This window comes from Typopeltis vanoorti, chromosome 6, assembly GCF_054136105.1.
Source record: "Typopeltis vanoorti isolate ZY-2024b chromosome 6, IOZ_Tvanoo_1.0, whole genome shotgun sequence".
In the NCBI taxonomy this organism is placed as follows: domain Eukaryota; kingdom Metazoa; phylum Arthropoda; class Arachnida; order Uropygi; family Thelyphonidae; genus Typopeltis; species Typopeltis vanoorti.
Genome location: NC_143554.1, coordinates 93,705,674 through 93,729,012, shown reverse-complemented (window position 1 = coordinate 93,729,012; position 23,339 = coordinate 93,705,674). Strand labels below are relative to the sequence as shown.

Sequence of the window (23,339 nt, the reverse complement as noted above, 5' to 3'; positions counted from 1 at the left end):
ACATCGCACAGTACTGGATATCATCTGCTCATAAGACATGGCCATGCGTATTGAGCTTACTGACTTCCAGCAAGGGTCCCATATCAGCAAGCTGTCCATGCATGCACTTGCAGAAAAATTGCAACACCCACTGTCAACTTTTCAAGATGTTATTAGTAAATGGAAACATGAGGGACTCACGACTACTAAGAAGGCTACGTAAATTGACAGAAAGGGACAAAAAAAGGGCTCTGAAACGTGTTGTCTGTGAGTGCTGTCACTCTTCTGCACAAATCTTTGCCAAGGAATTGCAGGAGTTAACAAGGGTAGGCATTTGCATGAAGACTGTTCATAAAAAAACTGCATTAGTTAAATTTCCATGACCAAGCTGCTGTATACAAGCTGTTTTTATATTTTGCTCAAAGGAACAGCTCCTTTAATCTTAATATTCTTACATAATATATTAAAAAAAAAAAAAAAAAAGAACCTACTATATAAAAGCAAACAAATAATGAATTTAGTTGCCAGCTAGAGAAACTTTCTAGTTTTTTCCCAGTTAGTCACTTTTGCACAAGCAGGTAAGATTTTTTTCCTTCCATATGTGATACAAGTTTTTACCCTAGCAGCTCAAAATCGATTCATAAAAGGGACTCACTGCTGTTGTATCATCATATGAAATAAAATAAAAATCACCTATAAGCCTTCAAATCATTGATATGCATAAACTCAATTACTAGTGGTGTCTAAAGGTTAGAGACAATCTATCTATCAATTTCCAGATCATACAGCTAAACGAGTTATGCCTATTTTTGGAATAAAATGTGTTATAAACATAAGCTTTTAGGTCATGTTGTCTTGTTTCACTGATATTGAGAAATTTTCATTTTAAAATAATTGGAAATTTGAGTACTTTATCTAATAAATTTGAATTATTATAAATGCAGTTATTCCATAATGTAAAGAAGTGATTCATTCCTTAAAATTGTTCCAATATAGAATTTGAAATATTTCTACAGGATGGAAAAATCTGATCTCATAGTTCATCATAAAAATGCTGAACTCTTCATAGGACATTATTGAAGGAAAAACCTAATTAAAAAAAAGTGACTTGTGATCAACACTTAAAAGTAATATGTTTTAATGCAATGTAAAGTGTTTAAATGAAAGCATTTCAGATTAACATTTGTCATAGTTTTAATGTTTAGTAACTTTTGAATATCCTGGCCCTGATATTTTTTGCAAATAAATTAGAAAGTGTATCAATTAAATGATTATTGTAGTGCAAGGATAATTAATGTGCTGAATTGGCTAGGCCTTTCTCACATTTGATTAACTTGAGTCTCAGCTCAGGAATGGAAGGAATGTATGATAGTTCCATTACGCAAGGGTGGTGCAAAAACTGGTGTGTCTAACTACCGACCTGTTAATATCTCTGGTGTGGTAGTGAAGATTTTAGAGAAGTTGGTAAGAACTCGCATACCGAAATGGGTAGACAAGCATTCTATACTCTGCAGGGAACAGCATGGGTTTACTAAAGGAAGGTCGTGTTTTAGCAATTTGCTCATATTTTATAACAATGTTACGGCTGAGTTGGATAAAGGGAATGGATACACTATGATAATGTTGGATTTTTCTAAGGCATTTGATAGGATACCGCACGATAGGCTGTTGTGTAAACTGGAGAATATGGGATTGGAACATAATCTATTGACTTGGATCCGGGGATGGTTGACAGATATCAAAAAGTGGTATATAGTGGGTGTGAATCTGCCAGATTTAAGGTAACTAGTGGTGTACCTCAGGGTTCAGTCCTTGGGCCATTATTGTTCAATCTATACAATAATGACATCAAGCAGGTTTGCAATTGTTTGCTTTTGTATTTGCAATTGTTTGCTGATGATGCAAAGATAGGCAGAGCAATCAGGGATGCTACTGATATTCAGCAATTACAAAATGATTTGAATAGACTGAAAATCTGGGCAAATAAAAATGACTGTCAGTTTAATGTTAGTAAAGTTATGCACTTTGGCATGATTAGAGTTCCAGTGGCATATTATATTAGCGGGGGTTATGCTACAAGAAACTGAAGAGGCAACGGATCTTGGTGTATTGGTGGATAAGAATAAGAAATCTGGATTACAGACTCTGGTTAACAGGAGAAAGGGGGGGGGGATATGTTCTGAATGGGTGTTATAGCATTTCAACTGATGAAATTTTTCATTATATGGAAGGTGGGGGAGAACATGGAGGCATCCATGGAAGTTAAATTTATTTGCAGTCAAGAAAGGGGTAAGAGGTAGGTTTTTTTCCCTAGAGAACAGTGAGTGAGTCAGTGGAATAATTTGCTCTTACAGGTAGTGGGTACTGTTGGATTCTAATTATGTAGAAAATAGAATAAATGTTGTTTGATTCAGAATCCAACATGACTTTCCGTCACAAGAACTATATTTGTAAATATTATTTGATGTAAATAACATAAATTATAATTGATAACTACCTTAATTATGTCAAATATTTAATTGCTTAATCAAAGAAATGTTTTAATGGTAAATAGATTCTGTATTAAATATTATTAAGCTGTTTTATTTATTATTTTGTCAATATTGTAAGAACTTATATTTGTAATTTAACTACGCATTTATTGGAATGCAAATATTCTATTTATTCTTTTCATGAAAGTTAACGTTATGTAATAACTGAATGTAGTTATATAACCTAATGTAACATTCACGAGAATGTTTACGTCTATCGGTTGTCATAGAGACGCGTGGAAATAAACGAGCACGTGTGAAGGGAGCGTTTGTAGAGGAGAAGAGAAAATAGATACGTGGTAGGAAGTCGGAACGGAACTTTGGAACTATAAGGTAGCAAGGAAGTAAACTAAAGAAGTAGAAGTAATTAAAAGATTCCTAAGGATAGGAGTTGAGTAGATATTTTTTTATATAAGTGAATCTTATAGTTGGCTGAAAGCAAAACCAGCCGTAGTAATAAAAAGAAATTATTGCCGTAATCGGATAATTAGAGAACTGGACATTCAAAGAAGAATACTGAATAAATCCAGTCAGTCTACAATTACGACTTATTTCTATACTACGAAAAAGGGGAATTGTACGGAGTTAAACTAGTTGATGAATGATAAATAAGAATAATTAATGTACCTTATAGTTGTTATCTGGATTTTTGAAGCGCGATTAGTAATGTTTTAGTTATTTAGTGTTTCGCAAGTGTGATAAATACAATTTGAAAGTGTGCTCACAAAATATTGGAAGTACTGAAGATTATTTCTGGTAAGGACAGTCATATTAGTTTATTTCAGTGTATGAAGATTTAAGTATTAGTTCCGTTGCGCTGTTTCTAACATTAACTGTAGCTTACCATCGAGGCTGAGAGTTGAAAATATAGACATTGAAATGATATCTGAGAAAATTTCTCAGAGATGATGGAGATCCTCCTAAATGTTTTAATTGCAACAAGATTGGTCACATCGCTAGGAATTGCTACTTTAATATCATGTTCCATAGGAGTAAATTTATTTACTCCTATGGAACATGATTGTTCCATAGGAGTAAATAAATCCTCAAAAGAGAACAGAAAGAAAGAAGATGAAAGGAAAATCATTAGAGAGAATCCTATTGATCAAAACTGTATGTCCGACACAAAAGAACAAACCAACAAAAAATTATTTAAGGAAGTAAAAGACATTGTTCACCAGGAAGTAGAAAAATTGCAACAGCCAATGAAGAATAAATTAGATGAAGTAATAAAAAAATTGACAGAAATGACTGTAGGATTTCAAGAAAATTTCAATCCCACAGCAGAACATATTAGTAAAGTTGTCAAACTGGAGGTTGAGAAGCAAAATAAACCAATATTGGCTAAATTGGATAGAGTAGTGGAAGCCCTGGAGAATGTTCGACAGCAAATTCCCATTGATCCTCAACCTCAGACAAGGAGAAAATTTCTCAGAGATGATGGAGATCCTCCTAAATGTTTTAATTGCAACAAGATTGGTCACATCGCTAGGAATTGCTACTTTAATAAAAGAAACTACTCTAACAGCAGAAGAAACTCTAATTTTGGACATATTTCTCACAGAACATATAATAAAGCTCAAAATTTCCCTAGATCAAGAGAATTAATGATGAAGGTTACAGGATGTGTCAAAGGTCATAATTGTAACATTCTATTTGACACAGGTTGTAATGCCTCAATCATCAGTAAGCATTATTTCCTAAAGTTAAGAGATAGATTATGGAAGGATGTCACCAATTTAAGGAGACCTGTAAGAATTTCCACTCTTTCTAATTCGAGATCTACAGCATATGAAAAAGTTCGTGCACAAATTTATATACCTGACGTCAACCTCTGTGTATATCAAGATCTACTGATAGTCCCTTTCTCTCCTAGCTTAAATGCTCACATAATATTAGGAACAAATTTTATGGAGAAGCATCACTTCTCTTGTGACTTTTCCACAGGTCAAATATCCATATTGAATAGAAGAATACGTGTTAAAAGAAACAATAACTCTGAGTGCACAGGAACAAGGCAACTAACAAGAAGATTTTGTGTGCCTAATCAAGAAGAACAACCTGATAAGATGCAATCATCTATAGACAAACAAGCTGTGAAAAATACTGATTTAAGCCCTACTATACTTGATCAGCCTGTTATTCAACTTGACACTGACTTGACATCAAAACTTCAAGTATCTGATTCTGAGCAAGAAATTTGTACTGAGAATCAATTACCAGCTGAGATTAATTTTACTGAGGTATCAGCTTTGCATATCAGAACTAAGAATATGAGAAGAGGAGACAATTATAAGGACTTAAATAATTACAGAAGGAAAACCAGAAGAATCAATCACCAAGGTAGAAGATATACTACAGTCAAATGTAATGACAGTAAGAATCTAAGTAAAGACCGAGAAGTTGTAGATGATAGTACATGCGTTGTAGAAAACACAGGACGGAGTTTCATCCAAACAAGGTATAACCTAAGACAAAAAAAAAAAAAAAGAGTAGTAGAAATCTGATTCCACCACCTAAAGGTTTAGAGTGAAAAATTTTTCTTTACGGAAACATTTTTCAAAGGAAGAGTAAGCCTTTGTTGGATTCTAATTATGTAGAAAATAGAATAAATGTTGTTTGATTCAGAATCCAACATGACTTTCCGTCACAAGAACTATATTTGTAAATATTATTTGATGTAAATAACATAAATTATAATTGATAACTACCTTAATTATGTCAAATATTTAATTGCTTAATCAAAGAAATGTTTTAATGGTAAATAGATTCTGTATTAAATATTATTAAGCTGTTTTATTTATTATTTTGTCAATATTGTAAGAACTTACAGGGTGTTCGGGATAAATTTGACAGTTTCGTAAGGAAAAAGAAAATCTTCTTTGTATCTATTAAATTTAATGAATTGACAAAAAACATTACAGGCAGAGTTAATTACAATACTATCAACAAGATTTACTCAAAATAACCACCATTAGCATCGATCACAGCTTCAATCCTGCTTCGGAACCTCGAACAAGCTGATGCTACAGTCTCCCTGGGAAGGGCCGCAAAAACTGTTTTAATTTTATCCATTAACTGGGCTTTTGTATTACTGGAAGTGCGATTGGTGTCTTTTTCAACTGCGCCCCATACAAAATAATCCATGGGGTTAAGGTCTTGGGAGTTTGGAGGCCAAACATTTGGACTGGTGAAGTCGTAGAAATTTTCAGACAACCATTTTTGACTTTTCCCAGAGGTGTGGCAAGGGGCCGAATCCTGCTGCCATACATACGGCCTACCATTGGCTACCCTTGTTATCCAGGGCTTGACTACAGTGTTTAGCAACTCCACGTAGCCATCTGAAGTCAACCTGAGGCCCTCTTGGAAAAAATGCGGAGGCATCACATTGCCTTCAGAGGATACACATCCGAAAACCATCACAGTTTGGGGAAATTTAGTCTGCATTACACGAGGAATGTCCTTTGTACTGTATGCAAGCCATCTGTTATTCTGCGTGTTGTGTTTTTGATCCTGGCAAAAGTTTTTCTCATCGGAAAAGAACCAGATTGTTTGTGGTTCCGCAGGATGTTTCACTTTGCTTAGAAGTTTCTTCGCGTTTATCAAACGTTTTTCACGGGCCTTTTCTGTAAGCAGCTGACCTTTGCGGCGCTTGTATGAGTAGTAGCGAAGGTCTTCATTGAGTGCAAGCTTCATAGTAGAGGCTGCAACATTCATTTCACGTGACAAAGCCCGAATTCCAATGCCAGGGATCTTCAACACCTGTTCCTGCAGATTTGCGAGGAATTCTGCTGTACGAACGCAATCAGATCGTCTGCTAGGGATCTTTCTTCTTGCTACATCCTCGTAGTCACCATTGCAAGTCTCTAGTTCATGCCTGATTGTTTTTACTGTATTCAGGGAGCATTGGGCAGCAGTCGAAATATCCTTATTTTGATGGCCGGCACGAATCATCATGATACAAGTTATTCTCTTCCATGATTCAGGTGGGTTCCAGCTATCCATCCTTTCTGACATCTTGTATATGAATGAAGAAGGGTCCAACCTTTTAAATGAAGAGAAGTGTGTGTTAATACATGTAACTTACGGAAAAATATAATTAATTATAAATATGTCAAATTTATCCCGAACACCCTGTATATTTGTAATTTAACTACGCATTTATTGGAATGCAAATATTCTATTTATTCTTTTCATGAAAGTTAACGTTATGTAATAACTGAATGTAGTTATATAACCTAATGTAACATTCACGAGAATGTTCACGTCTATCGGTTGTCATAGAGACGCGTGGAAATAAACGAGCACGTGTGAAGGGAGCGTTTGTAGAGGAGAAGAGAAAATAGATACGTGGTAGTAAGTAGGGAGTCGGAACGGAACTTTGGAACTATAAGGTAGCAAGGAAGTAAACTAAAGAAGTAGAAGTAATTAAAAGATTCCTAAGGATAGGAGTTGAGTAGATATTTTTTTATATAAGTGAATCTTATAGTTGGCTGAAAGCAAAACCAGCCGTAGTAATAAAAAGAAATTATTGCCGTAATCGGATAATTAGAGAACTGGACATTCAAAGAAGAATACTGAATAAATCCAGTCAGTCTACAATTACGACTTATTTCTATACTACGAAAAAAGGGAATTGTACGGAGTTAAACTAGTTGATGAATGATAAATAAGAATAATTAATGTACCTTATAGTTGTTATCTGGATTTTTGAAGCGCGATTAGTAATGTTTTAGTTATTTAGTGTTTCGCAAGTGTGATAAATACAATTTGAAAGTGTGCTCACAAAATATTGGAAGTACTGAAGATTATTTCTGGTAAGGACAGTCATATTAGTTTATTTCAGTGTATGAAGATTTAAGTATTAGTTCCGTTGCGCTGTTTCTAACATTAACTGTAGCTTACCATCGAGGCTGAGAGTTGAAAATATAGACATTGAAATGATATCTGCCGTGGTTAGTGCCTGTTATGAGTCAATCGTAGAGTGTAGTTGAGAGATACAAGGAAACTGATTGATTAAGAATTTCTATTGTAATAAATTGGGTATAGGAACTTTGTGATTCTGAAACTGTGAATTTGTATGTGAAAGTTTGGAAGATTGGATTAATATGAATGACTTGACTTGATATGCTAACTTGACTGGTTTGTCATATTTAGAAGTGGAATTTATGTAATTGTTATATAACCATATATTAAATGTTTTCTTTGTTAATTTAAATATTGTGTTTGCCTGAATTTCTTTTTACTGCACCGTTCACAAAAATTCGGATCTAGCGGGAATCCCAGAAAGAAAGAAAATAAATACCATCGGCCTAATTAAATGAAAAGACTGCTAACTAATTTTGAATTAAACTTACTAATTCGTATAGACTTATCTAAGGATAGAGTGGTGCAGTATAATAGAAATTTCTCTACCCTTAGATCAGTGATTAATTTGCAATTAGTTTTCCTTTATTTTATGAAAGTGACTTTTGCCAAGATGGCGGATTCGAACATTAAGAGAACACGTCACGACAGTACATCTAGTGTGAATGAATTCAAGGGTAGGTATGATAGCTGGGTTGGGTAATTTACAGCCTCCCTCGATGAGTCCTTGACTGCCTGGAGGTCTCAGATAATAATATTTTTAATGGTTCAGCAAATAAAATACTTCGGGTATCTAATTTTCATGATTAATCAAGTTTGTTTTGTTTTTTTTTAACTTGAAACTGACAATGGTATTTCTGTGTTAGTGAAAAACAATTTATTATGAAAACAGCCTCCTTTAAATAACAAAAAAAACTTAAATAGAAATTGGCATTTGTTAAGCACTTCACTAACAAATGATAATTTTTTTGTGATTTTTATTTTATACAAAAAAAAAAAATTACAACTTTTTTTTCAGACTTAGTAATGACACTTGAACTTTAACAGTGGTTTTTAAATTCTTGATTTTATTCTTTTAAGGCTAATGGAAGCAGGAGCTAGTAAAGTGTATGCAATTCTTACACATGGCATATTTTCGGGACCAGCTATTTCACGAATTAATAATGCTTGCTTTGAAGCAGTTGTTGTAACCAATACAATTCCTCAAGATCAACACATGAAGGAATGTCCTAAAATACAGGTGAACATAAGATGCATTTCTTGTGTTATTTATTGATACTTATATGGAATAAGTCTCATTATTTTTAAAGAATTTATGAAAATGAAATCATGTCTATGTACAGTGTTTTCCTTACCTTTTCCTAACTACTTAAACAATAATTTCATTTATGCCTATAAAATGAGTTAATTATATTATAAGACAGCAGTTATTGTAGTTTCTGTTTGTGCGAGCATTTGTTTCTTATTATTATTCTTTTAATGTCTGATTGCATAAAAAAACTCAGGAAGATGAAGATCATGGTGGATTAGTTAATTATGTGGTAGTCATGGTATCCTGTACCTATCAAAAATGATCATTACAACTTAATTAAGAAGAATGTGGTGAAGTTGCCTGCAAATATGTAAAAAATCTATAAATGTAGATCCATGTTTGTATTCTCCGTAGTGGAAAAAGCAAAGTTATGTATAACAATAGTAACTGTGCTGTGTATAAAAAAAAAAGTCATAAGAAGAAGAATATGGGAAAGAATGAAATATGATGAAAAATATTTTGGAGACATTAAGAAATCTTAGAAATGGAGGGAAACAAAAAAGCACTCATGAAAAAAAGAATCGAGTCATGTAAAGCGAGTTAAATTTCATTTGGATGGATTATTCTAGATGCTTAGTTGACCATGGGGCTCACTGCTTTCCTCCACACTCCTATACATCAATAACTAAGATTAAATTCTCAACATCATCATCATGCTTGACAAGAATTTAGGCCGGGAGTGGTCTGTTCCAACCTTAGAAGTCATCATTGAATCTCTTAAGAGGACGTCCTGGTTTTCTTTTTTTATTACTGATTCCTGGCTTAATTCTCTCATAATTTCTTTAATTAACATTAAATCCTATTCATACTTTTGTTGATGACAGTACAATCAGTTCCTCTTCTTCATTCATGCAAAACCTTGTAGTGCTCAAATGATTCAAGATTGAATCTTCACTCTCTCCTTGCTATTTTCAAGGATTTAAAAATGAAGTAACACTAAACCAAAAGATAAACTTCTTGAATGACAAATAATCTTAACTAGAGTGTGGGCAAATTTCAAAATTTGGATATTGGACAGTGAGATTTATTTGTCTGTGGTCACATAGAAAATTCAACTAAGGAAGAAGTAAGGGAATTTTTTGAGATATTAGAGAGGATAGTTGACATGTAGGCAATGAATATCAGACATAGGTATTAGGAGAAAAGAGTAAAGCTAATGATAATGGTATATACCAGCGATTTCTGTTCAGAATATGTACAAACCGTGTTCTTTCATAAAGATGTACATAAATTCACATGGGAAGAATGCACTTTTTTGATTTTCCCAAAACTCATCATATTTATATGCAAGTCCTTACTAATTTGTCAACTCAATGAGGTAAAAAAAATCCTTAGCATTTATAAATTAAGATATCTGGTCTACTCAAATTATTCTTGATATATTATAGTTTCTGAATATCTTTCATGTTACAGATCATATTTCTGGAAGAGCTCTGTATTCTCAGTCAGTATAGCTGAAGCCCTTTGGTCAGAAAGACCTGTGTTCGATACCCGTCCGTGACTTGAGGAACCTTTTTCTGGTCTCATGCGAAGGTGAGAGGGTTTGTCTTCCCCCCCCCCCCCCAGAACAGGCAAACTGGCCCTATGAACACACACAGATTATGGTCAGGAATACTTAAGACCTAGCCATAGGCCTTATTTGTCAGCTATGCCGGTCCCTAGCCTGGACAAAATTGGTGGTGCCATATCCCATAAAAGGGCTCTCAGCTGTTGTATCATTGTATGGAATAAATAAAAAATGTTTCTGGGGTGTTTTCTGAATACTTCTAAATTATTTTGCCATTACTCATGATAAACTTATACAGAAATTTAATCTTCATGTTGAAAGTAGATTTTATGACTACACATAGTTGTTACAAGAAACTGGTTTTTTGGGGGAATTTTTTTGTCATTTATTTTAAAAAAAAAAAAAAAAGTTAGTTTCATTAGAGGGAATTTGCAGCTTCTTCAGAGTAAAAGTTGACAAGTGAAAAAATGCAAATTAGCATCAGAAGCATAAATAAACTGTGGTATGCTACTACAGTACTTTCTTTCAGTTTTTATGTTCATTTTTAAACACAAGTACATGAGTAGCATGTACTTGTGTTTAAAACATGACTCATGCTACACAGTAGCATGAGTCATTCGTTTTCTAGCTTTAATGATTTACAGTTTCTTATAATTTAATCATTTTGTTTGCTGTTGCCTATCATCCTTTTCTGCTGTTTGACAATTAAATAAAACCAGTATTAATATTTCAGGAGAGTCTCTCAAGGGAATAAATGCCTTATACAAGGTTCTGATTTGCTGGTATTTCTTAAACATCTTCCTGAGAAGAGATTTAGGAATAATAGCAAAATCAGGTGCACAGTTATTCCTGAAGCCATGGCTAACCAAACTTTTTTTTTTTTTTTTTGAAGCATTGCGTTCTTTTTTTGGGTTAAGTCTCTATCTTCAAATTTGTCATATCCAAAACTTATGTAGAGTTACTTTGAATGAAAGAATGAATCCTGATGAAGAATACAAACTTTATATCACATTGCTATCGATGTCAAAAATCAGACACCATTAATGTTATCATTCATGAGATTAACTTGTGTTCTACTGTGGCATTTTAAATCCTCAATAAAGAGCACAACAGCTTCTCTTAGTCCTATATTAAGGTCATTAATGGTTATAGAGCTACTCTGTGGTTTTTCTGAGAGAATCGGGCAACTTGCATTTCTTTTTCTTCTTGGAAGCTAAACTTTTTTGAATGCTTCTTCTCGGAGCTGCATTAGCAATAACATTTTGTGGAATGGCGTATCATTCTGCCTAGCCCATTCTATACACATATTAAAACTGTCAGCTGCCTCTTCATGTTTTACTTTTTTTTCTTCAAGTTCTTTATCATCATCATCATCTTCTAATTCATTCTGTAGCATCATATTTATAATTTCAGCATCTGATTTGATTTCATATTCACTTTTGGTTCTACCTGTAATCCATTCCATAACATCTGTTTGCGAAATTTCAACTTCTGGATTTTATGTTTTTAACCAAATTATGCACGTTTTGAATTTCCTCTTTTTGTGTATCATCGTTGTTATACTGTATTGTAATAATAATAGTTAAAATAATAATTATTAAATAAAAATAATAGCACACAAAATAATAATACGTAATAAATAAAACTTTTTTTCCCTTTCAAACCACAGTTCGGACTAAAGAGGTTCGGATTAGCGAGATGCCACTGTACCAGAAAACCGTTTTCTGCTACTTAAAAACTTGAGCAGACTGGGATTTGAATCGTTTATTCTAGAACTTAGTTTTCTTCTATAACTTTATTTATTCTTATTAACCTCTGTAAACAGTGAATTCTCACTATAGGAAACCTGTTGGGACCTCAGAAAATATAGTTTGCTATAGTTATTTCTTTTTTGGGAGAACTGTGCACAACAGTATAGCATACAGTCTTCCTTATTAACAGTGATGTGTAGTATATTTTTAGACATTCATGATATTCCGTAAAATATTTACGTGTACCTAAGCTTAGTTATTTAATAAAAGTTGCATTTTCATTACATCTGTGGTTAAGATATTCGCTGTATAAACATTATGTGTATAATTTTTTTATGAAAATTCATCATACATATTTTACTTGGTTTTTATATACTTGTGTAATAAATATCCTGCCATGAAGTAAATAATCATTAAATAATTTTTAGTTTTCTTTTCATATCCTTTGAGTTTTCAGTTTTTCTTACAAGCAAAAAAAACAAAACATGGTTATGGTGGATAGCAAGTTTTCCACTTAGTCAGAAAGTAAATTGTACTTGACAAGGTATTCTTCTTTTAATCCTTCAATATTGTGGATACTGAAGCAATTGAATGTGAAGTCAACAGTTTCTGTATATAAGTACATAGTTCACTCATGGTGCTGTTTAAAGAAATTCGCAATATAAACAATGTATTAACTGCATTATTTGACTTATTATTTAGAATATTTCACCAAACTGAATTGAACATCTTCACAAAAATAATACAAAAGTATCAATATATGCATCTTTTCCTTCATGAAGATACATAGTGATTAGAATTCATTAATGCCACCTATTGGCCTTGATTGGGTGTTTTCACTGTTTAGCTGATTGTTTGCAGATGAGTTTTCCCAAATAAGAGGCAGTTTGATGCATCCATACTTATTGAGGTTAAGATAATTAGTGAGGGGGTAGAAGCCCATTCAACGAATTCTTCCAGTGAATCCTGTGGCAGGTATCTAAAAGATCTGCTAAATCTGAGCAGCCCTGGTGGTGGAAAAAGATGTAGTCTTGGTGTTCTGATATCCTAATGTTGGCTGTCTGCCTATAGTAGAAAAGGTCACAGCTGCAAGATACCTGGTAGATCCAGAGAATGCGTGTAAGCAAGCACATGAGGGATGCTATTTTTCTGTGTGGTTCATAGTTAGTCACAAGACTGTATTTGTGCAGGATCTGGCCATGTTTTCAAAGTTGCTGTGGATATATGGGATAGTGACAGGTTTACTGTAGTCTATATTTGGAGAGGAGATGGGGAAAGATGATACTGTTCTTTTTAGATTGTGTGGTTGAGTTTAGGTTCAGTAGTGAGTGTGGTGGTATATAATAAAGAGAGAGAAGATGAGGATATCAACAGTTTGATGAAACTTCGAACTTTTAGCCAAATGTTATTATCATCATCAGGCATCCTGAGTCAACAACTCATTATGGGGAGGTCCTCCATTCCACACCCACATCTCATCATACCATGACTTGAGAATGCATTCACTGTCACCACACTTCCAGGCAAATACATTCCAACTGCCTGTAATTCTCCATGCAAAAAACTTACTCATCCCACTCCACCCCTTTGCTTCAACCCTCCTTATACAACTTCCAGGGATGGCCTCTCATCCTTCTCCACAGATTCTTTATAAAAAAAAAATCTGATCCACATTATTCCTGTAATCACCAATGTAGGTCCTGCTCATGTTTCCACTAAACTACATTCCAGAAACCACGCTAGTCATCTCTAAACCATTTCCAACATCTCTTCATCCTTTACAAACTCATTGATCATATCTGCACAGTAATCTATATGTGGTTTGATCAAAGCTTTATACAGCAAAATTATGACATCCTTGCTCTTACATGTCAGTGTTCATGATTGCCATAATGTGCTGTGCTCACAATGTTAGCAAAATGTCCCCAGAAAGTAAATTGTACTTGACAAGGTATTCTTATCCTCCCAATACCCCCAGATCCTTCATCTCATATCTTCCAAAATATCCCCACCAATCTTATACTCTGCATCTCACCTGTGCTTTGCAAAACTTTAAAACCTTACACTTTGCTACATTGAACTGGCAACTCCATTCTACTCCTCATAGTTCTTCATGACTTTGCATTATCTGCAAACATCTGTATATCACCATTCAAAACCTTTCAAATATTATTTATATACAAATTTAAACAGCAATGACCCCAAAACAGACCTTTTGGAGCACATCACTAGGAACGTTCCTCTTCTGGGATATTGTTCTCCCAGGTATTTGATAGGCATCTTACAGATACCTATCAAATAGCCAATCTGCTATCCAACCCATCTGTTCCAGTTTAATTATCAACTTCTCATGTGGCAATCTCTTAAAGGCTTTAGCAAAATCTAAATATACCACTGTATATGTATTCCCTTTGTTCAATGTATCAGTCACCTTGTTATAGGAAGAAAGTGAGTTGTTAAAACACAATCTTCCTCTATCGAATCATCAACCAATTCTGAATCCTGGTGCTCACTAGCCTCTTAACACCTTATCCACACTTTTTTCCAATCTGTATTCAGACAAATTGGCCTGTAATTTGAAGCCCAGAAAGTGGAACAATTTTGATACCTCTCCACTTCTTTGGAACTTGGGCAAACCTATCACTTATGTTGAAGAGGCATAACGAGGCTTGTTAACTCCCTGGAACATTCCCTTAAAGCACATGGTAATATATACCATCAAGTCCTATGGCTTTATTGGTGTCAAGTTTGCTCACTTCATATACTTCCTACTGCTGCTACTACTACTAATGTTATAATAAATTTAGTTTAATCCTTTATCCAAGTGTGAGCAAACAAAGTTTGCACCTGAAAATATCTTCAGGACTGGGGTAAGGTTGTACAACACTGGGCAACTCGTTGCAAAGGTGGAGCAAGTTAACATCACTCCTATCTCAGTATCTCCCATAAGGCAAAACACATCTCCTTGTGGATATGTATAATGTTATGCATTAAAGGAAGGGCCGCTACCCAGACTAGTTTCGACCTTTATTGAGGTCTCTTCAGTGGGAGCCAGGCCATTGCTCCACCTTTGCAACGAGATTTGGTGTTGTACCACTTTACCCCAGTCCTGAAGATAATTTCAGCTGCAAACTTTGTTTGCTCACACTTGGATAAAGGATTGAACTAAATTTATTATAGTCTAACCAAGTGAAAAATAAACTTTCAACATCAATGAACTACTAATGCTTAAATCAGTTGTTGGTAATTCTCTGAAGGAAACCAGTACTACATTAATCTATCCATTTGATGTGGCTGAATGTTTGATTTGTTGTAATCATCATGATTCGCCCTTTTTGTTGTAGTATTGTCTAGTAATTTCATATTTGTATACCTATCGACAGTGTGTGTGTGTATATATCAAATTTTTTTTTTTTTTTTTTTATTATTTATTATTATTATTTTGGAACGCTTAAGAATTAACATTGTTGGTTCAGGTTAATGTTCATGTCATCTAACTAAATTCTTAATTAGCTAACCAATTTCATAATCCAAAACTATACTGATAGCTCTAGATTCAAAATTTAATTTACACTGGCAGTTACAACAATACATTACTTAAGTAGAATGGTTAACAATATATTATCCTTTCTTCCTGCCATGTACCAGTAAGGTGTGTACGGGATATGATAGTACTACATGAAAAATTTACATCATTACTAAGTTCCTATCTACAATTTTCCTCCAAATCAGTCTGTTACTTGTCAAGACTCCAACATTATCATTATCAGATCTTATATTTCTATCGTCTAAGGCACATTGTACCGTATCAATCCACCTATATCTTGGTCTTCCTCTGAGTCTTTTTCCTGCCAACCTGGCACAGAACATTTGTTTTGCTATTCTTTCCTTGCCTATTCTGTTTAAGTGACCCTACCACCTGAGATTAGCTCTCCTAATACATTCCTGGATGCTGACAGTGTCGAGTTCTTTCCTAATATCCTCATTTTTAATATGATATTGCCATCTGTTCACACCTCTAATCTTTCTCATGACTCTCATATCTGCAGTCTCTAGTCTTTGGTCAAGTGTTTTACTTCTGACCCAGCTCTCAGATCCATAAGTTAAAACTGGTTTGAACACTCTTGTATACAGCTAATGTAGTGTTCTGACTAATTTCTCTCTTATTCCATATGAATTTATTCAGTTGACTTCCTACCATACCAGCTTTGTTGATTCTGTTGTCTTTCCATATTTAATTTACCATCTTCACTAAAAATCATGCCTAAGTAGCTGAAATATTTTACTTGTTCCACAGGTTCTCCGTTCAAAACACAGTTGACATTTTCAACAATTCTACCTATTTTCATTTTCGTTGTCTTTTTATTGCTGACCTTCATACCATATCTATTACAACAGTTATTTAATTTAGTCAGAGAATCTTGCAAACTTGTAGCTGATTTATTTAGAAGTATAACATCATCCACATAAAGCAAAGAGCTAACATTAACATCTCCAATTTTGATATCATTTTTAATACCACTTTCCTTCATAATGTGATCCATATAGATAATGAATAACAGAGGAGAGAATGTACATCCTTTTCTGACACCAGATTTAACATTAAACCATCTTCCTGTACTTCAATTCTAACTGCTGACTTGCAACTCAAATATAGACTAACTATTGCTTGATATTATTATTATTATTATGGGTGACTCCAGGGAGGCCCTAAACATCATGTCCACACAGCTATACAACATTCTCATAGTGGTCCAAGAACAGAACCCTACGGCATACCACTAGTCACATGCCGTCTTTTGGACTCTACTCCTGAATAAACTACTCTCTGATATCTCTCCATCAACCACCCACCTATCCATCTCACCAACCCTATATCCATTCCCATATGTTGTAGTTTATGGATTAGAATTTCATGTGGTATCCTGTCAAATGCCTTAGCCAGGTCCAGCAGTATCACTGTAAACCTTTATCTGGTTCAGCCGTCACTGTGTTATAAAACTTGAGCAAGTTACTGAGGCATGATCCCCCATACAGTATCTCATTTTCATCAATCCATTCCTGTATTTTTCCCTTGTCTACTTTCTCCAAGACCTTGACAACGACTTCTGATATGCTGATCGGTCGGTAATTTGCAACATTAGTCTCGGATCCTCCTTTATGCAGTGGAACTATTTTCTCCCTCTTTCCACACCTTCGGGACTAAGCTAGACCCGAGACTCAGATTAAACAACATGTCCAAGGGCACTGATAATTCTTTAGCCGCTTCTTGTAAGACCCGTGCCGGTATACCATCTAATCCCACAGATGTATTCACATTAAGGTTCTCTAATAGACTATTCACCTCCACTTCATTTTTTCAATGTCACCACCTGGGTGATATACTCTTGCAAAGTGCTCGCTCAGTAATTCCACTATATTGACTGATTCAGTGATCTCTTTACCATCGTCATTCCTTAAAATGATTTTACCCTGTACAGTTTTTTTTTTTTTTTTTTTTGCTTGTAGTATATTGAAAGAACTGTCTGGGATTCTCTTTAGCTTGCATAGCTAGTTTCCTTTTATAATCTGCTTTTCCTTTTTATATTTTTATAATCTGGCCTACCCTTTATGCCGTTCGTGTGCCTGCAGGTGACCCTTCTCTTTAGATTCCCTCCACAGTTTTTTTTTGCAGCTCAAGCTTAATGGTATTATTCATCCATTTAACCCCTACTTCTTTTACTATTCGGACCCTAGGTATACAATCAGCCATAACCTCCTGTAAATGCTCCTTGACCACTTCCCATGCTCTCGACATACAGCCCTTGCAGTTTTACATGCCATGGCACTGATCTGAGCAATATCCTAAGCTTGTCATACTTCCCAGCATGGTAATTCCACATATACCCTGTCAATAATGCCCCATTGACACCATATAGCTGTAGCGTATTGAATAGATTCTCTCTTGGCACCTTGTCATATGCCTTTTCCAGATCGACAAAACTTCAATACAGATCTTTGTTATATTGCCATGCTTTCTCAACTATTTGTCGTAAAGTGAAGATCTGATCCTGACAGCCTCTATTTGGCCTGAATCCAGCTTGTTCTTCACCAAGCTTTTCTTCCACAATTCTTCTCAACCGTTTCTCAAGTATATTGGCATAAATCTTGCCCAGAACACTCAGTAGGGAAATGCCTCTGTAATTTTCACATTCTGTTTTATTTCCCTTTTTATATATGAGTACTATTAGAGCTCTACTCCAATCATCAGGAATTCGTCCCTCTGTCCAGGCCTTCTGAACTATGCAGTGCAGCTACTGTAAGGACTTATACCACCGTACTTGAGCATTTCTGGTCGAATATCATCTACTCCTGCTGCCTTTTCACATTTCACACCTTTGATGGCTTTTTCTACTTAAAGTATGGATATGTATTCCTGACTGCATGCCTGGTCAGTGATTTTTTTTATCACTGTGCTATCACTGCTTGTTTCATTTAGCAATTTTTCGAAGTAATTACTCCATTCTTCAAGGATATCTTTTTCTCCTGTTTTCATGTCACCTTTATCATCTCTAATGCCTTTTACTGCACTCTTTCCTCCATTTCTAAGCTTCTTCAGCAACCTCCAGAATATCTTACCACCTTCTTGATATTTATTTTCTATGTTCTTGCCAAAATCCTCCCATGACTTTTGTTTAGCTGATTTTACACGGTGTTTAGCTTTCTTACATTTGTCTCTGTATTCTCTAAGAGCACAAGCTGACTTGTTTGCCAGGAACTTTTGATATGCTTTCTTCTTTTCCTTCGCTGCCTCTTTAACTTCCTGTGTCCACCATGGAGTTCTAATTTTTCTATCCTTGCAGGCAACCTCACCACATGCCTCTGGCTGAATCTGCAGGGTTTTGGTTCCTGTTCTCTTTCATTTTTTCTTCAGTAATCTTTGTGTATTTTACTTTACAGTTCACACCTGAGAGCTGCTCAACTTTTATTCGCTTTAAAACTTTCTTACATGTTCTTTTCAAAATGAAATTCAATTTTATCCTGCTGAAGACTAAATAGTGATCACTTCTAATTTCAAATCCTCTGTACACTCTGGTGTCCTGCACCAGGAAGTAAACATCACTATCGACAATAACATAGTCAATGAGACTTTTCTTATTCCTTGCCTCTTCTCTCCATGTGAATTTGTGCACATTTTTATGTTGGAACATGGTGTTAGTAATAACCAGTCCATGTCCTGAGCAGAAATCCAAAAATCCAATAGGTATTTGCCATTATTATTAGCTTTGCTCTTTTCTCCAAATTTTCCCAAAATTTTTTGTATGTCTGACAATCATTTCCTACTCTGCTATTTAGATCCCCAACAAGGACCAACTTTTCTTTTTCATCGTGTCAGTTGCTTTCTCTAAAGCCTCAAAAAATTCCTCCATTTCTACCTTAGTAGAACCTTCTGTGGGACTGTGGGCACAAATAAGTCTCATTGTCCAGTTCCCCATTCTCATATTTGCCTACGTCACTGTACTTGAGACTGCCTGCCATTCGAGAAGATTAGACTCGTATTTATTGTTGAATACTATGGCTACTCCTTCTTTTCCTTGATTGTTATTGCCTGAATATAACATTTGGTATTTATTGCTCAGAAATAGTAATAAATTGAAGTTATCAACAAATACTTTGTATTGAAATTAACAGCATATGTCTATGAGAAACAAACAACCATTCATAGTGGTAGAATATCAGATTAATTCAGCAATAGGTTAACCAATAATACCAGGTGCTGCTATGCCTACAAAAATATCAAATAATCAATCGTTTTTGATATTTTCATAGGATGAAAATCTCCCAAACTTCCAGAATCAAGAGGCAATCATTCATATTTAAAAACTGTTTTTGAATTAGGCAAGCATCATTCCAGTGAATACTGTTTAGTCTCAAACCATGTTGTGCAAGACCAGACTTTTAAAGTACTGAGTTTTTTAAAACACTGGCCTTAGAGATAGAAGCTACAAGTTTGTCTTTTGTGGTTGGGAAAAGATTAAAAAATTTTATAGTGAATTGGCAGATATGTGGGTATCAGGAAATTTCAAAATTCTGCCATAGGTTCAGAAAAAATAAAAACAGTTACAATATGAAATATTGTAACTGTTTTTATTTTTTTGCTCTGTCTCTTTGATTTTCAGATGCAGTCACATCCTTACCAGGTTGTCTAATCAGTTGAAATTATTTTTATGTGAAAAAAATATATATATATATACAGTGGTATTTCGCTAATCCGAACCTCTTCAGTCCAAACCCTCCAGTAATCCGAACTGTGGTTTGAAAGGAAAAAAAATTTATTTATTATAATAAAATAATTATTATTTTAACTATTATTATTTATTTTATTATTATTACAGTGCAGTATTTTTTCATGCTGTTGATTGTACGGTTATACTGGAGGCCTATTTTGATATTGTGTATTCACGTTTGCTTTTTTATACTGTACAGTACGTACTGTATTGTCGGCATGAATCACAAATATACACAAAAAGAGGAAATTCAAAATGTGCATAATTTGGCTAAAAATATAAATCCAGATGATGAAATTTCACAAACAGATGTTATGGAATGGATTACAGGGAGAACCGAAAGTGAAATCAAAATCAAATGAGATGCTGAAATCATAAATATGACGCTACATATTTATGATGTATTATGTAGAATCATCATCTTCTAATGAATTAGAAGACGATGATGACGAAGAACTCGAAGAAAGAAAAAAAGTAAAACAAGATGAGGCAGCTGACTGTTTTTATATGTGTATAGAATGTGCTAAGCAAAATGATACTATTCCACAAAATTTTGTTGCTAATGCAGCTCTGAGAAGAAGAATTCGAAAAAAGTTTAACTTCGAAGAAACAAAAGAAAACTGACAAAGAAATAAAATAAAAAAAAAAACATTTTTTTGCGTTTTGTACAAGAAAATGATATTTTTTATGCAAATTAAGTTACGTACTGGACTATACAATTTTATTAAATCAGAATCCTCAACAGGTACAGGTACATACAAACTAAATTTTTTACTAAAATAAACTTGTTTACTGTATTATTATTTTTTGTTTTACATTACAGTATACAGTAGCTGTTTTTCTATCAGTTACTTCGTTTATTTACAGAATTAAATTGATGTACCATTAGAATCTGATTATTTTTGTCTTAAAACGCTAGTTATTGTTGTCTCTTGGGGGGAAATTTGCTAATCCAAAAGAGCACGGTTTTTATTAGTTCAGATTAGCGAGATACCACTGTGTGTATGTGTGTATATATATATTGGAATTTCTAATTATATAAATTTACTAAAAAAACAAAATAGTCTAAAAAATGTACATTTTTAAACATTGTTACATTTAATGTTTTTTATTTATTTTATTTTTACTTATCTCTTGAATTGCATGATACCCATGAGAGAGGGCATATAATAAGCTTTGTTTTAACTTAATATTGCATTGTAGAAATTTTCTTGCAAATAACTAAAAACTATATGAACATATTTCGGTGCATGTAAGAATATAATTATTTATAAATGCATTTGGCTTGGATAGTTTTTTTTTTTTTTCCTTTAAAAAATATATCCTAATCATCTCATCATCTCCCTTCCCCTAATGACTTAGCCTGCAAAAAAAAAAAAAAAAAAAAATCCAGCAGTTTTTTTTTTGTCTTGTCTTTACAGTGCATTGATGTCTCCATGATCCTGGCTGAAGCAATCCGTCGTACTCATAATGGGGAATCCGTCTCTTATTTATTCAGTAATGTTCCCATGTAGGCCTTTTGGCTTATTTTTCAGCACTCCCAAGTCCAGACAGTGCATGGTCCTGATATCCTGTTTTCCTCACCTTACTAACAAGGGCATGGTACAGTGAACCACCAAGCTATCATTGGCAGCATACTTTTATCATCAGGCAGATGTGCATCATTAATGTTTTTTTTGTCTAACCCTGTTATGTAGACATTGCTTATTTTATATGGACTTATTTTCCTTAGCTGTTTTTATAAGAATGTGTTGTAAGTAATATCTATGTAGTTTCACGATGTGAGAAATTTAAGTTTGGTGGGAGAGGAAAGGAAAAATTCTTGTATTGAATTTGCTACATTAGCAGTTATAATCATGACCCGAGTTAATTGAACATTAAATATACGATGTTGAATTTTGTGCAATTAACAAATGAAATAAAAATTGTGAAAATGAATGTTGTTCCCATGATGGGATCATGTTTATTCTTTTTAATGATTTTTTAACAGAAATTTTAATATCTGAAGTACTTCTATTATAAAATGTCATTCTTTCAATAAAGTGTACTTATGTTCTTTTCTAGTGCTTAGATGTTGCAAGATTTTTTAGTGAAGCCATTCGCAGAATTCATAATTGTGAGCCATTGGGTCCTATTTTGAGTGAAGTACCATACTAGTCAAGTTTACACAATTGTAAAGTTTTTTTTTTTTATTTATTTTATTTTTTGACACGTTCTTCATATTAATTCATTATGTAAAAATTAGTTAGAATATAACAAAATATAGGGTGATCTAGAGCATTATTAGTCGCTTTAGTTACCTATAATTCAACAATTAAATACACAACTCTTATGTAATTGCTACATTTTGGAAACTTTTTTTTCAGGATCATGCATTATTCCTTGTTTTAAATGTACCTTTATGAATGCCTCATAGATTGTAACATTTTATTAAGAATACCAGAAGATTATTCCTGTGTATAAACTTCATTTTCTAGTGTACAAATTCTCTGTTAAAAAGGATGATAAATTTCTATGAAAACAGAGTGGAAATAAAATTTGTTTATAAATATTTGGTATTATTTGTTTTATCCATTTAATATTCAGCTTCCAAAAATAACTAAAATGAATATTGACATGCAAAAAAAAATATTTGTTTTTGTTTTGTAGCTTTCTGAGTTGCATTGTTTTAAATTCAGCATAAAAAAAAAACAATTAACAGTTACCAAAGTATCCTTCCTTTTAGGCTCATGGTGATCCAAATGCATTTTTGAAAATTATGGAGACAACTACCATGTTTGAATAAAAACTTTAGTTTAATATAACTAAGATCTACATTCGACGTTTCGACCTTTATCTCAAGGTCATCTTCTGGAGCATACAACTATACACAGGCAACAAGCTACACTACAATCAAACTGGTTTGTTCAAGACATTGACCAATCGCTACAACAATTGTTGGCCTGCCCTCTGGTGGGAAAAATAAATAAAAAATAAAATAAAAAATTATACATCAATGCTAGAGTCCCTATTATTAGTGTTGTCTACTATATACATATATTAACATAATTCCAGCCAGTTGGTATGGAATGCTTTCTAATTCTAGCTGAGGATTGGTTATAGAGTCCTGACTTATGCAGGATCTTA

At 33.8% G+C, this 23,339-nt stretch overlaps 1 protein-coding gene across 2 annotated transcripts in view; it reads left to right on the top strand.

Moving 5' to 3' along the window:
• The window catches only part of Prps (phosphoribosyl pyrophosphate synthetase), a 76,934-nt gene extending 54,170 nt beyond the window's left edge, over positions 1 to 22,764 (top strand). Inside the window, exons 6-7 of one of the 2 annotated variants that reach the window (XM_090395033.1) lie at positions 8,457 to 8,616; positions 22,278 to 22,764. In XM_090395033.1, coding sequence (XP_090251159.1) covers positions 8,457 to 8,616; positions 22,278 to 22,370 — 253 coding nt within the window. In that variant the 3' untranslated portion in view covers positions 22,371 to 22,764. Of the gene's footprint in view, positions 1 to 8,456; positions 8,617 to 21,634 lie in introns of both variants that reach the window. The other variant, XM_090395032.1, reaches the window with a different exon arrangement.
• Positions 22,765 to 23,339: the final 575 nt, after the last annotated feature.